The following is a 12,889-nucleotide window of genomic DNA, read 5'->3' as shown; positions in this document are numbered from 1 at the left end:
TACAAGCCTGCATTTTGGCTGTGGAGAAGCTGTCCCAGGATGTCCAATAAATCAAAGAGGATATGTCCTATTCCCTACCTGTAAGGACCAATGTCTCAGCTATTAGGAGTGAGCACTCCTCTGCCCAAGAGAGAGAATATAGAAGGTGCACACCACGAGGTGCCCTGTGGTTTTACCTATGTGATCATGGAGAGGACATGAGGAAATGGGATGGAAAACGTACCTTGGCCCTAAATGCATGGGTACGTGATCTGCGAGGAAAAACCACCACGAAAGGGGATTCTACCAGGAAAAATGCTGCTTCAGTTTCCAAACAGAGTAGAAGGGCTGATCTTCTGATCCTCTTGAAGGGAATTCTGAGCGAATTTTATGAGGAGTACTGGATACTCTGACCAGAATTAGAGGGGCCCTGCCTCCAGCCAGGTGCAGATATTTAGAAATACTTCTGAGCATTACAGAAATGTTTTCACTCAGTCTGAGCTTTGGGTGATTTGTTTTTGGAATTTCCTTCCACTTTCTGTGGCTTTTCCGGCAGGCAGCACTGCACCCCAGCACAAACCACGTTATCGTTGAAGGTGGGGTGTTATTAAGACTTTAAAAAGAAAGAAAATTTTTATGCTTTCATAATGGTATTACAGACTAAATTGTCTGAAGTTGTAGAAGTAACCACTGAAAATATTGAGAGTTGTATTCTATTTTTGTAATTTTTGTGGCTTGTCAGGAAGCTTATTTGTTCCTCTCTGTTACAACACTTCAGTAACAAAGTTTATACAAATTTACAAAATGTAAACTTCTAATTAAATATTTATGAAACAAATCTAAAAATGGTGGGAGGAGTGATGCTTTGGTGGGTTGTGGGTTTTTTTGGTTGCTTGTAGATTATTTTTTTTGTTGTTTCGAGACAAGCAAGGCCTTTCCTTTGGTCCACTGAGTAACTTACAAAATTCATTGTGCAGTATATACCAACAGCATCCAAAACCATTCATGCCTGTTGCAGAGAACATGTAGAGATATCTCAAAGATAGCCAAAGCCAAAGGCTTTCTGTTCATCTGGGGGGTGTTATTTGTTTTGCTTTGAGGGTTATACATCTAAGGTAAAGTTGGAGGAAAATTTTGGATTTCAGTTTAAGTTTTTCTTAAAGTTTGAGGATGTATTCCACTGGGACTAAAATGTTGTACTTCTGATTTTATGTTTTTTAAATAATTTAACATAGATATGTTTATATTTCAACTTGTTTTGGGGAAAGTAGTCATAAGTAAATATTGGTTGTTATTAATCAGCCTGATCTTCAGATTAAAGTTTGCTTCTGTTGAAGACACTGAGAAATGTTTGGGGTGTGGGAGGGTCCTGGGTTTTTCCCTACCTGTATTAGTCTATCTACTAAAATGTATTACCTCTGTAAGTGAAGTTAACTGTAGTACATACAGTCAAACTAATTTAAAAAAAAATAAAAATCCTGCACAACGATGTGTACATTCTTTCTTTGTCAGAATTTTTAAACTAACTTTGCAGTTATTGAATGTGACCAGGGAAATGAAACTAATTATATAATAAAATATTTAGGGACAATATAGTTGAAATGAAGATTTGGAGAGCTTTTTAAATCGCTGTTATGTCCCTAGCACAGAAGTGTTACTCTAGTTAATGCAGAGGTTGTTGGATGTTGCTGCATAGTGAAGGAACTGTTGCTCACTCTGCTTGAATTACCCCAAATGCAAATCTTTCTGCTACCAGTGTGATAGATATCACCTAATTATCCAACAGGAATGGCTGGCAATTAGTGCATGCTTGCTGATTATTTTCTGCATCCATGAGGGATTTTCTTAATCAAAGTTGTTACTAATAAAGTAAATATCTGTGAGGCCAAACTGTCACTAAGGGAAGGATTTGAGGTATTCCATTAGGGTACTGTGGGGTCCATAGGTGCTTTAAAATGTATTTGCATTGGCACTTGGGTGTAACAGTTTACCTTTTAAAAATAAATTAATATAGAAAGAATGTAACTTATCAAAGGGCTTTCTGCGGTTTATGTACCTTAGTCATTGCCAGGCTTTTTTTTTTCCTTGGAATTTTTCCTTTGGCAGCAGTTTCTAACCTGTTTGAATAACATTGCTTTGTTCACAGTGAAGTTTCTCGTGGGTTAGAAAATGGGGCAGGCGGGAAATCCTTGTATGTTTACATATATTTGCTGTGTGTCTCACATGTCTGCCTAAACCACATCTTTATATCCTCCTCTGAGGTTAAATGAATGGCTTTATCCTGACAGAACAGATTGGTCCAACTAAATTTTACCTGTACTAAAGTAGAAATTCTGCTTTTCTTCCTTCCCCCCCCACCCCCCGAAAAAAAAAAATAATTTACCTCAGTCCCTACCACAGCCGCTAGCACTCCTGATGCTGTTGACAAATACTTGGAGACACCTGGGGATGAGAATGAACATGCCCATTTCCAGAAAGCCAAGGAGAGACTTGAAGCTAAGCATCGTGAAAGGATGTCTCAGGTAAGGGGAGATTTCTTTACCTATAAATATGGGAGGGAGTCCTTCATTTTCTTATTTCCCAAGGCTTCAGCCAGCTGCCCTACCTATTTGCAATTTTGTACATACTCCATTTACTGCCTTTCTGACTCTTATCTAAGAATTCGGCTGACTGGGACATATATTTGTGGTTGGGTTGCAGCTGCGATCATGAGTCGCTACAGTTACTTGTGCTGGTAAAAAGGAAAAAAAGTCTGTTAAAAATTTCTCTCGTTTTTCTGGAAGAATGTTTGGTTTGTGAGATTGTTCTTATTTCTAAGTAAAGAACTTGACTGCTGTATTAGTCATCCTTCCTTTGTAGCGCCTGAGGGAGGAGATTGCTTGTGATTAGCTTTGTTCTCTGTGTGTAGGCATACATGGCTGTGCCCTGGGGTAACGTAAGCTCCCGTATGTTCATCTAATGGTCTTGAGCCTCAAGGTAACATGAAGTGCATCTAAAGCTCTAAAGAAAAGAGAAAAAATTAGTGCTTTTGAACTGATCCAAAATCCAACTGAATCAACCCTTTTGTTCCTTTAACCAAAAAGATTTGTGTAGCCTGAAACTAGACTGTTTTTAATCCTATTGAATGCTAAGAGATGAGCTATTCACTCTCTCAGAAATAGGGTTTATAATAGCAATGCCAATAAAAAATTGTCACAGTTCTGTCTAATAACAACAAAGAAAAATATAAGAGGTTTAAAGTAAAGCATATTTAGGATGGAACAACCACAAAAATGAAGGTAGTGTAATTCAGATGCACTGCATGTATCCTTGTAGCTATTTTACTATAATTTATCATTGTAACTTTGTTCCCCTGTTGCATTTTCAGTGTTACTGTGTATTACTGACACACTAACCTTTAGCTCTGTGCTAAAACCTTTGAGTAGGCCTGAAATGAAGCTCTTGGAATAAGGCCCTGTCTACTGGCACTGTAGCTGTGCCTGGCACTCTTCTAATAAACAGAGCAGGGCATCTTACCTGAAGCAGTCACCCGATTAGTGCAAACCACGTGCCATGAATATGGCAGTTAATAGGTAGGAAGAGATGTGCTTCTCATCTGCTTGGGAAGCATTGTAGCACAAATAAGCTATCTCCTTAAATACAGAAAATAGTCCCAGCCTAATGCCTGTAAAGTGTTATGATTTCCTTTCCTCTGGAAGATCAAACAACTTCATTAAAGCAACCAGTGGCTGAGGCAGCTGTGGTGCCAGTGCTGCCTTTTTGCCTGGCTCAGAGCCACCCTGAAGCCGAGGGGTAAGTCGGGAGGGAGGTGAGCAATGGCTCGCAAGGCACCTGCGTGCTGTGTTTCCGCCAAGGGAATGGCTCACCCCAGTCCTCTTCGTAACAAACTTCCGTGCGGCTACGCTACTCAGTTTGGGAAGGACAGGCTGGGAGTTCGGAGGGTAAAAAATGTTGGGCACTCAGCCTGCCCGGCAGAGGAGAGAGATCCTGCCTCAGCCAGGCACACAGAGGGTCAGCGGGTAATGCAGTTATCACCCTGTTATTACCTCCCCTTGAAATAGCCTTTTTAAAAAAAAAAACACTGTAGGAGCAGGTGTCCTGAAAGCAAAGGACAGTCAGCACAAAAGGCAGGTTTCCCTGGAACAGTCCTCAGATTCCCACCACGGTTTCAGGTTTGTCTCCAAAACCCAGATAGGTAAAGGTTAAGCTGAGTAATTACGGGCAGTGTTTGGGTGAACTGTGTATTTTCTATTTTCTACAAAGCTGATGGTTTGTGGAAAAGAGCTAATCAAATGCACAGGCACTCAAACAACATCACATAGAGAAAAATGTACCACGTCAGTGCTTGAGGCCAACAAAATTAACTAGGAAAAGCACTGAACCATAGCATCAGAAAACTTCTGAATAAATGCGCTGCACATTTTAGCATGCACATTTGGGGCAACTTGATAAATGAAGGCTGTGGTTCAAGGGTTTGACTGAAGATCATGCTGGTGCTGTGCGTGCTCTGCCCTGGTTAGCACATTCCCGGCCATACTTTCTGTCAGTGCTAATGAGCATACAGCTGCAGGGTGAGGCAGGTCAGCTCCCTCATCTCACTGCAATGTCACTCTTCCCAAAAAAAGTAAAATCGCCAACTCTGGCCAGTTCAGCAAGCTAAATCAGACCTGGGAAACAGCAGCATGATATGTACATCAAGAAAGTAAGTTCTTTGATCTTTAATTTGCTTAAGCTGCTTATGAAATCTCAGCTTAAAGTACATATGTCTTGAAGTACATGGAACCCCTGCAGAGCTTTGAAGAAGAGAGTTAACTTAAGTTTTTAAAAATTAGTTTTCCCTTCTATGAGTAATGTTTTGTACAGCATTGAGCTAGCCTCTCCCAGTTAATGTTTCAAATGTTTAACAAATATAAGATCTTATGGAGAAGTAGAAAAGCCAGCTGGTTAACCATTCTGTGTTTCCTCATGTGAACTGTGATACGTCTGTGTCCCATATCACTGGTTTCCTTTTCTAGCAATGTATTTAAAAATTGCTTTTTACATTTTCTCTAAAATCGGGTGTGTTCTTAATATGTATTTAACTAAGAATTAATTTGAAGCTGTTACTTGTTATGTTAAAATCAATACTGAATAAATTAACTCAGTAACCTTTTGACATCAATGTTATTCTCAAAAAGAAAAAGGTAGCAAATAAGAGTCACTAACTGAGTCCTCCAGCTGCACTGAACATATTTATTCTTTTTTTTTTTTCTTCAAAGTCCAGTTCTTTCAAAGCTGAGAAATGGGGCCTTATAAAGCAGCAGAAATGCCCATATTTATCTATTAATAAGAAAGGAAATAATCAGTGGTTTTAGGAAAATGATCGAGTCATTCTTTAATCTTGATAAATGTCATAATCTGAAATAAATTTATTTGTTCACAAAATATAGATACTTTTAATTAATAAAGCAGCTAGTTTAAAAACAGTATTTGATGCACACTTTACTTTGCAACAGCCAATTAATTAAAAAAAAAATCAGATGCATTCTGGTTCACATATAAAATGTCATCATCTAAGGAGTAGGGAAGTTTATCATTAAAAAAATTAAATTGGAATTAAATATTTTAATAAAAACATCATCAGGGCAAATGCAGGTATTCTGTATATCCTCTTTCTGAGTTTTGCCTTTATTTACCATGAAATCCTGACAACTTGTTTATTTTTCTCTTGCACAGAGATATTCACACAGGCAGAGACCCAGCTTCTGTCGATGGTCATGTTGATTCATAGTTCACAGCTCCTAAAAGACTCTCACTAGGGGAGTCTGTGCTCTTTAGTACGATGACCTGATGCACCTCTGGTTCAGACTGTTCTAATCCCTTCTGCTCTTAAGTGTCTGTCCCTTTAGACTACAGGCCATAAAAGTTTTTCTGCCTTTACTATCTTGCACAGCACCTGGAGCAACAAGGCTTACAAACTTTCCTCGGCAGTACTGTAAAGAGAATTACATTAGCATAGAATTTTGAACTTTTCCCAAGAATTATTAATGCGACGCCAAATAACAGCAGATCTACATTCCCATGCAAACAGGTTAGCTATTCAGCAATGCATGTGTAACCTTTAAATGTTTGCTCTTCTCTGACAGGGGGAGAATATGCTAACTGATTGCAGGTTGCTGTGTTTCTTATTTCCTGTTTTGGTACAATTCCCCTTTTCCTCTTTCTCCTTCCAGTTTGTTAACTCCTTTATAGCTCCCTCACTTAAAGAGCTGCTGCTAAATAGCCTGGTGGAACCAGATATTGAACCTTACCCAAGGGAGCAGTATATTTATACATTTCTCTCCTCAAATATCTTGTGACATTCTCATGTCTTAAATTTACTCTTCCTCTGGCTGTTTAAAATATTTTAGGAATCATAGCATGTAGAGTACTTATGATAGGAACTTAATGATACCTTGTCTCCTAGAGTAGTCTTGCTTCTTGGAAGTTCATTTCCAAAGCAAACATCTGAAAATACTGCAGTCCTCAACCAGCCTGAACAGGGCTGGTATTACGTTCAAGATATTTTTTTTGATCCTTGCACGCCACTAGTTCCAACAACCTGGAGGGGTCTTCAGCTGATTTTTAGTGTCAGTGGCACCATAAATGGTTTGGGTTGGAAGGGACCTTAAAGATCATCCAGTTCCAGCCCCACTGCCATGGGCAGGGACACCTTCCACTAGACCAGGTTGCTCAAAGCCCCATCCAACCTGGCCTTGAACACTGCCAGGGATAAGACATCCACAGCTTCTCTGGGCAACCTGCTCCAGTGCCTCACCACCTTCACAGTGAAGAATTTCTTCCTTACCTCTAATCTAAATCTACCCTTTTTCAGTTTAAAGCCATCACCCCTTGTCCTATCACTACATGCCCTTGTAAAAAAGTCTCTCTCTGGCTTTCCTGAAGCCCCCCTTTAGGTACTGGAAGGCTGCTGTAAGGTCTCCCCGCAGCCTTCTCTTCTCCAGGCTGAACAACCCCAACTTTCTCAGCCTGTATTCATAGGAGAGGTGCGCCAGCCCTCTGACCATTTTGCGGCCTTCCTCTGGACCAGCTTGAGCAAGCCCATGTCTGTTTTATGCTGGAGACCCCAGAGCTGGATGCAGGACTCCAGGTGGGGTCTCACCAAAGCAGAGAGGCAGAATCACCTCCCTCGACCTGCTGGTCATGCTTCTTTTGATGTAGCCCAGGATGTGGTTGGCTTTCTGGGCTGTGAGTGCACATTGCTGGCTCATACTAAATTTTTCATCCACTAATACCCCCAAGTCCTTTTCCTCCGGGCTGCTTTCAATCCACTCATTGCCCAGCGTGTATCAGTGTTTTGCCCAGCCTGTATCAGTGTTTGGAATTGCCCCGACCCAGGTGCAGGAGCTTACACTTGGCCTCGTTGAACTTCATGAGGTTCACACAGACTCACCTCTCAACCCTGTCAAGGTCCCTCTGGATGGCATCTCTTCCCTCTAGAGTACCAACCATGCCACTCAGCTTGGCGTCATCCACAAACTTGCTGAGGATGCACTCAATCCCACTGTCCATGTCCTCGACAAAGATGTTAAATAATACTTGTCCCTATATTTCCTAGATCCCACCATCTCTACTATTGTGTGTGGGAGGGCTCTTGCGTTCTTTAAAACTGACTGTCAGGTGAGTAGGAGTACACACCCCAGTCACAGTCAGGGCTCTTTGGAGAGGTTTAATGATGTTATTACCAGAAAAAAGGTCAAGATAAGAGTGGAACAAAAGCCCTTGACAACAGTAGGCATCTTATTGGCATTACTTTAACTTTCTAACTAAGCAAACCTTCAGGCACGCACGTCTGTTGGTCTGATTGCTGTAACCCAAATGTCTGTTGTAAATTCTTCTCTGGCAGCTATGCTTCTTTGCCCTAGTGTAAAAAAAGAGAGTAAATACTGCTGTTTTCAGTATAATGAGATTTTTTTGTACTTAGCATCTCTCTTAATAATGAGTGACACTTTCTGTACTTCCTATTTTCCTCTTGCTGTACCCTACAGCCCAATTTCAAAAGGAGTCTGCCAGGCCCTAAGTCCTGAGTTCTGAGGAAGTTTGACTTTGAAATGGCTTGCTTCTTAAATCTCAACCAAAAGTTGTCATTTTCCCTGCACAAAGCCGCCAAGCCTTGAAGAGCCATAAATCTGTGTGGCTTTGATAGATCTGGGCTGTCAGAGAAGAATAGGTTTGTAAGTGCATAGAGGCCAAGTTCAGCCTTTTTCTGCACATGCGTATCTGGGCAAATTTTTTTCCCCTCCTGTTCTTTGTTTTCCTACAGAGTGCTACAGCATATTTCTTAGTCACTCATAATTCTCTAAAGCAATGACCTTCAATGAGAGCAGAAGTTTTCTCCAGGTAGTAGCATGACTTCCCATAGATAGCTGTGGGGCAGCTGTATCTTCAGTTAGTTAGCATACACACAGAGATGCTTTCAACCATTCAAGTCTTCTCAGTTGCAAAAATCAGCACTCAAAGCACAGCTTCTGCAATCTTTACATTGAATATTGTTTCTGCAAACAGCCATGTCATTCTGTTTTTTTCACAAGCCATTCACTCTCCTACCAAAGCTGAACTCTGAAGCCCATAATTTACATTCCTCCCAACTAGCTGTGTAGGCTGTCAGTTTATCATCCTGCCTTCAATGCCTTTAAAGGTTTAGGGAACTAAAACAGGCAGAGAGACCTGGTCTGGCCAAAGGTCTCCTTATCACATTACCCACAATACTTGTTTTCATCATATGGATTAGCAGAGGGTTAGTTTCGGGGATAAAGATGGCAAAGGAACTCTTGTCCTGAAAACCCATCAACTGCTCATGCAGAATGAAAAAGAGTATTAAGCAGATGTCAGAGATGTGATTTGAAGACATAAAAGGAGAGGAGGGAGAAGAAAATCGTAAAGTTGCTGACCTAGGCCAATGCTCAAGCTTGAGCACATCACTGTAGTTTATGACTTGAATTAATGTAACGTTCACATCCTGCACCAGTGACATTTCAGGTCTCTAGGAAGGTGCTGCCTGTGAATTAAGTTTTCTTGGCCACCACAACCATATGGCCTAAGTGGTGTACAATTAAAAGTTTAATACTTAATGTGCACTTAATACACAGCAGCACTCTGAGCATTAATAAATTTTTTGCAGAACACATCATGGTGCTCTAAATTATGTCAGTTCATGTCCTCTAGTTCTGCTGTGTCAGAGAAGCAGTAAAATCTCCTGATGCCAAAGTACTGGGAAAGTAACTGGTTGTGGGGTGACCTGTAACTTCAGTGCACTGCACATCATGTTCTCTGTTGTCAGCTGCTTACTACAACCCCTTGAAAATGAATTTTCATGTCTCTTTGTAAATTTTGGGTTCCTACCTCCCTAGAGTTTGGCTGCAATTTGCACATCAATGCTTATTTGTCTGATGAGAAGATAATTTAAATTGAAGAGGTACTTCTAGGCTACCAGTTTATGTAGGTTGTAGTATAATTTTTGGGACTTAAGTTTCAGCTTACAGTTCCCCGTAAAAGAGCAGAATGAAGTTAAGACTGTGATTTCTAAGTACTTGACTTCAGGTGTTTGTGCTTACAACTGCTGTCTAACTATATCCCTGCTGAAGCCCAGAAGCAGGCGAAACAATTTCCCACTTTAAAGTTTTCAGCATCATGTTAGCTTCCCAAAATGTATGTCTCCCCTCTCTTGCGCTATTTCTGAGGCCAGAATCTCTTACAGAAAAAAAATTTCACTGATAGTGAGTTGACCTGGTTTTACTATGACTGAGTTATTGCTGTCTTGAAAGACATTCCCAGGCTTTGGGTCAAAAGGAAGATGAAAACTTGACAACAAAATCCCATATGTTGAGTTGGTCTTGAACGCAGGCACCTGCATGCTGGTTAATTGTTGGGGTCTACAACTCTATATAGGACTGAGAGGGGATTACATTTCAAGGACTCAGACTTGTAAAAGTCTCCTTTGAACCCAGGTTTGGTGGTTTGGGTTTTTTTAAAGGCACAGGCTCAACCAGATACTGGAGGCACCACTAGTGCTCTCCACTCTGCCCATCAAGGAGCCTGATTAGCAATGTCCAGCATGTGGGAGAACAGGGGAGCCTGAGACAGGAGCTGAGTGGTGGAGGCTCAACTTGCAGACATGAGACACAGCAGGTCTAATTTGTCCTGCCTTTGGTATTGGTCTTGGTAAAATTTCAGTCATGCATGTGGAGCTGTTCCAAAATCCCCTTTAGAAAGGGTATGTTTGACTATTTCTGTTAAACGGTATGAAAATATGCTTTTTGGTGAGAAAGGAAGGAAAGGAAATGCACATTTTGAGTAACTGCTTCCAGGTTTCTTCTGTCTTCATCTGACATTGTGCTAATCCTGCAAATAAACAAGTCACTTGTTTGTGTGCCCTGCATTCAGTGAGAACAATTGTTCCTGCATAAAATGTGTTATCTGAGCAGATTCCTGTCTAGGTGTGAAATGAGTAAAGACCCTAAGTAAGATCACAAGAAGGTTTCAGATGTCATGGACAGCAAGTTAAGAGTAACATATTCCCTGACTATTGAAATACTGCCCTGCGTTACAGGAGGTGGCCTCCCACATTGCTGAAATGAGTGGTACTGAAAGTTCTCCTACATCATTCTTTTGTCAGCATTGTACTTGAGATATAAATATATTCCATACTTGAAGTGTTGGACACCTATATCTGGACAGACTAGCACAAATTGCATGTAATTCTTGATCTGTCTTACTCAAAGGCCAGCAATGTAGTCCAACTAAATCTGAAAAATTTTGTGATACCAAAAAGTGTCACTTAGAATGAATTGAAATTCTCTCATTTTGACCAAGAAGGTACAATAGGTGGAAGCAGTTTCCTTTCTGTCTGAGATGAAAAGGGGTTGGTGTGTTCACCCATAGATATCTCCACTTCCCTTGCTTGATGGCTGGTTACAGCCATGTTGCTTCACAGTGGAGTTGTGAGAGCTTGGCACAATGATTGGACACAGAAGTACTTACCGTCTTTGTTTAATTTAATAACAGGACTCCACCTTTGTTAAGTGTTGTAACAGCTTTTTTAACAGAGATAAAAGGAGGAGAGGAATATAAAAAGATGACTGTCAGAGCCGCAGTGCTTGGCCGTTGTTAAGCCCTGAGACGAGAGGAAGGTATGAAAGTCACACTCCTTGTTTTGTTCGTTAGGTCATGAGAGAGTGGGAAGAGGCAGAACGCCAAGCAAAGAACTTGCCAAAGGCCGACAAGAAAGCTGTTATCCAGGTAAAGGAAAACGGAACTACAACCTTACCAGCTGGCGTCGCAGTTAAAATACAAGGGATGCTGATGTGATATAATTTTAAAACCTACTTCTATAGAGATTTGATATTCTTCTCTGCTCTTGCTGTTGCTATTTTTGTTTCGAGCTGTTAGTGGCTGCTGGGTATCTTTGTACTTTGCAGCCAGTCCCTGAAACAGCTGTGCAGGACATTGCTTGTGACTGCATGGAGGGACAAAATTTCACTTGAATTTAGATTTGCCGTCAGTGAGAACTGAAAACTTGGTTCCCACAGGCCCCTTTCAAAATTTAGGCTGTAATAAACTAATACAAGCTGCAGGACCTAAGCTAAAAGCAGAGATGGAAAATGTGATTTAAGGAAGGAGTCGCTGTCAGTTTTATCTGAAAGAAACTCTCGGCCAAAAATTATTTTATCCAAAATTTTACTGTCATTCAAAAATTCTGACAAGCCAGACACTGCTTGAATCCCACTGTGGCTGTCAGGTATTATTCAGTACTGCTAGAATGATTTCGATGCAAAACTATAAAAAGGTAACATTCAGAACCAGATTGCGTCACATGTTAGATCCCACCGCTTTGTTCTCTACCCAGTCAATTGCATTTTACCCAGTCAATTTTTTCCTTTATTGGAATAAGTTTGGGTTCAATTTTTCTTCCTGTTGGCCAGTTTATAAGAAACCATAGTCATTCTGTTCAGTTTGGAATTTTTTTTTCCCCCCATGTAGATTTACTCATGAAGTCATGTTGATGACTCATGATGGCAGGGGACATATGCTTGCCAAACTCCACCCTCCTCTAGGCACAATTCTCTTGCACTGAACCACTGTCTCGGGGCAAATGAAGGATTCACTGGTGGTTATGCGGAACATGTCAGGAATATTTTATTAGATAATAAAATACAGCCAGATGTTCAGGAATACAGGGCATCAGCAGTTCTCACTGAAATCAGTAAAATGTGTGTTCAGTGCAGAGTTCCTGGGACCCAAGCTAGACTGACATGGGGAAAGATTTTGGTGACTTGCAGACAGAGGCATTCACGTCTGCTGGTCTCTGCTGATGTCTTCACTGTTCCTGTTGTGATGGACGTTTTTTTCAGCATTTCCAGGAGAAGGTGGAATCACTGGAACAAGAAGCAGCAAATGAAAGACAACAGCTGGTGGAGACTCATATGGCACGGGTGGAAGCCATGCTGAATGACCGTCGCCGCATTGCTCTGGAGAACTATATCACAGCCCTGCAAACTGTCCCACCCAGGGTAAGTGCAAAGTCACAAACTCTGTCAGCTGTGCCAAAATCATTGTTGTCATTCTGGGGAGAAAGAAGGTGTGCCCAGGTACAGTCCACCTGTGGAGCAGTGAATGTGTGTTTGCCATGCAAGAGCTACTACAGCAGTCAGCTAGTTTGAAAGTAAAAAGTTTAGACTTTGAGTGTATATAAATGTAGACACAAGCACACACACCCTGTACACGCCTATAGATAGATATATACATAAAGATACTTCAGCACATAATGTAGAATTGATTCGGTTGTCAGAAATAGTAGCCGTTCACAGATCCTCCAGAAGGATGAAGAAGTGTCCTTCCAAGTGATGCACAATAGGATACTTCATCTTGTCAA

The 12,889-nt window shown here is 41.0% G+C and overlaps 1 protein-coding gene across 5 annotated transcripts in view; it reads left to right on the top strand.

Moving 5' to 3' along the window:
• The window catches only part of APP (amyloid beta precursor protein), a 238,368-nt gene that overhangs the window by 160,265 nt on the left and 65,214 nt on the right, over window positions 1-12,889 (top strand). For 4 of the 5 annotated variants that reach the window (XM_049835163.1, XM_049835161.1, XM_049835160.1 and 1 more), the window contains 3 exons: window positions 2,368-2,501; window positions 11,182-11,256; window positions 12,369-12,527. In XM_049835163.1, the coding sequence (XP_049691120.1) occupies window positions 2,368-2,501; window positions 11,182-11,256; window positions 12,369-12,527 (368 nt within the window). The remainder of the gene's footprint in view (window positions 1-2,367; window positions 2,502-11,181; window positions 11,257-12,368; window positions 12,528-12,889) is intronic. The other variant, XM_049835159.1, reaches the window with a different exon arrangement.

The sequence above is a fragment of the Accipiter gentilis genome, chromosome 32 (genome assembly GCF_929443795.1).
Source record: "Accipiter gentilis chromosome 32, bAccGen1.1, whole genome shotgun sequence".
NCBI lineage: Eukaryota > Metazoa > Chordata > Aves > Accipitriformes > Accipitridae > Astur > Astur gentilis.
Note: the sequence above shows the minus strand (reverse complement) of the source record. Positions and strands in the feature narration are given on the sequence as shown.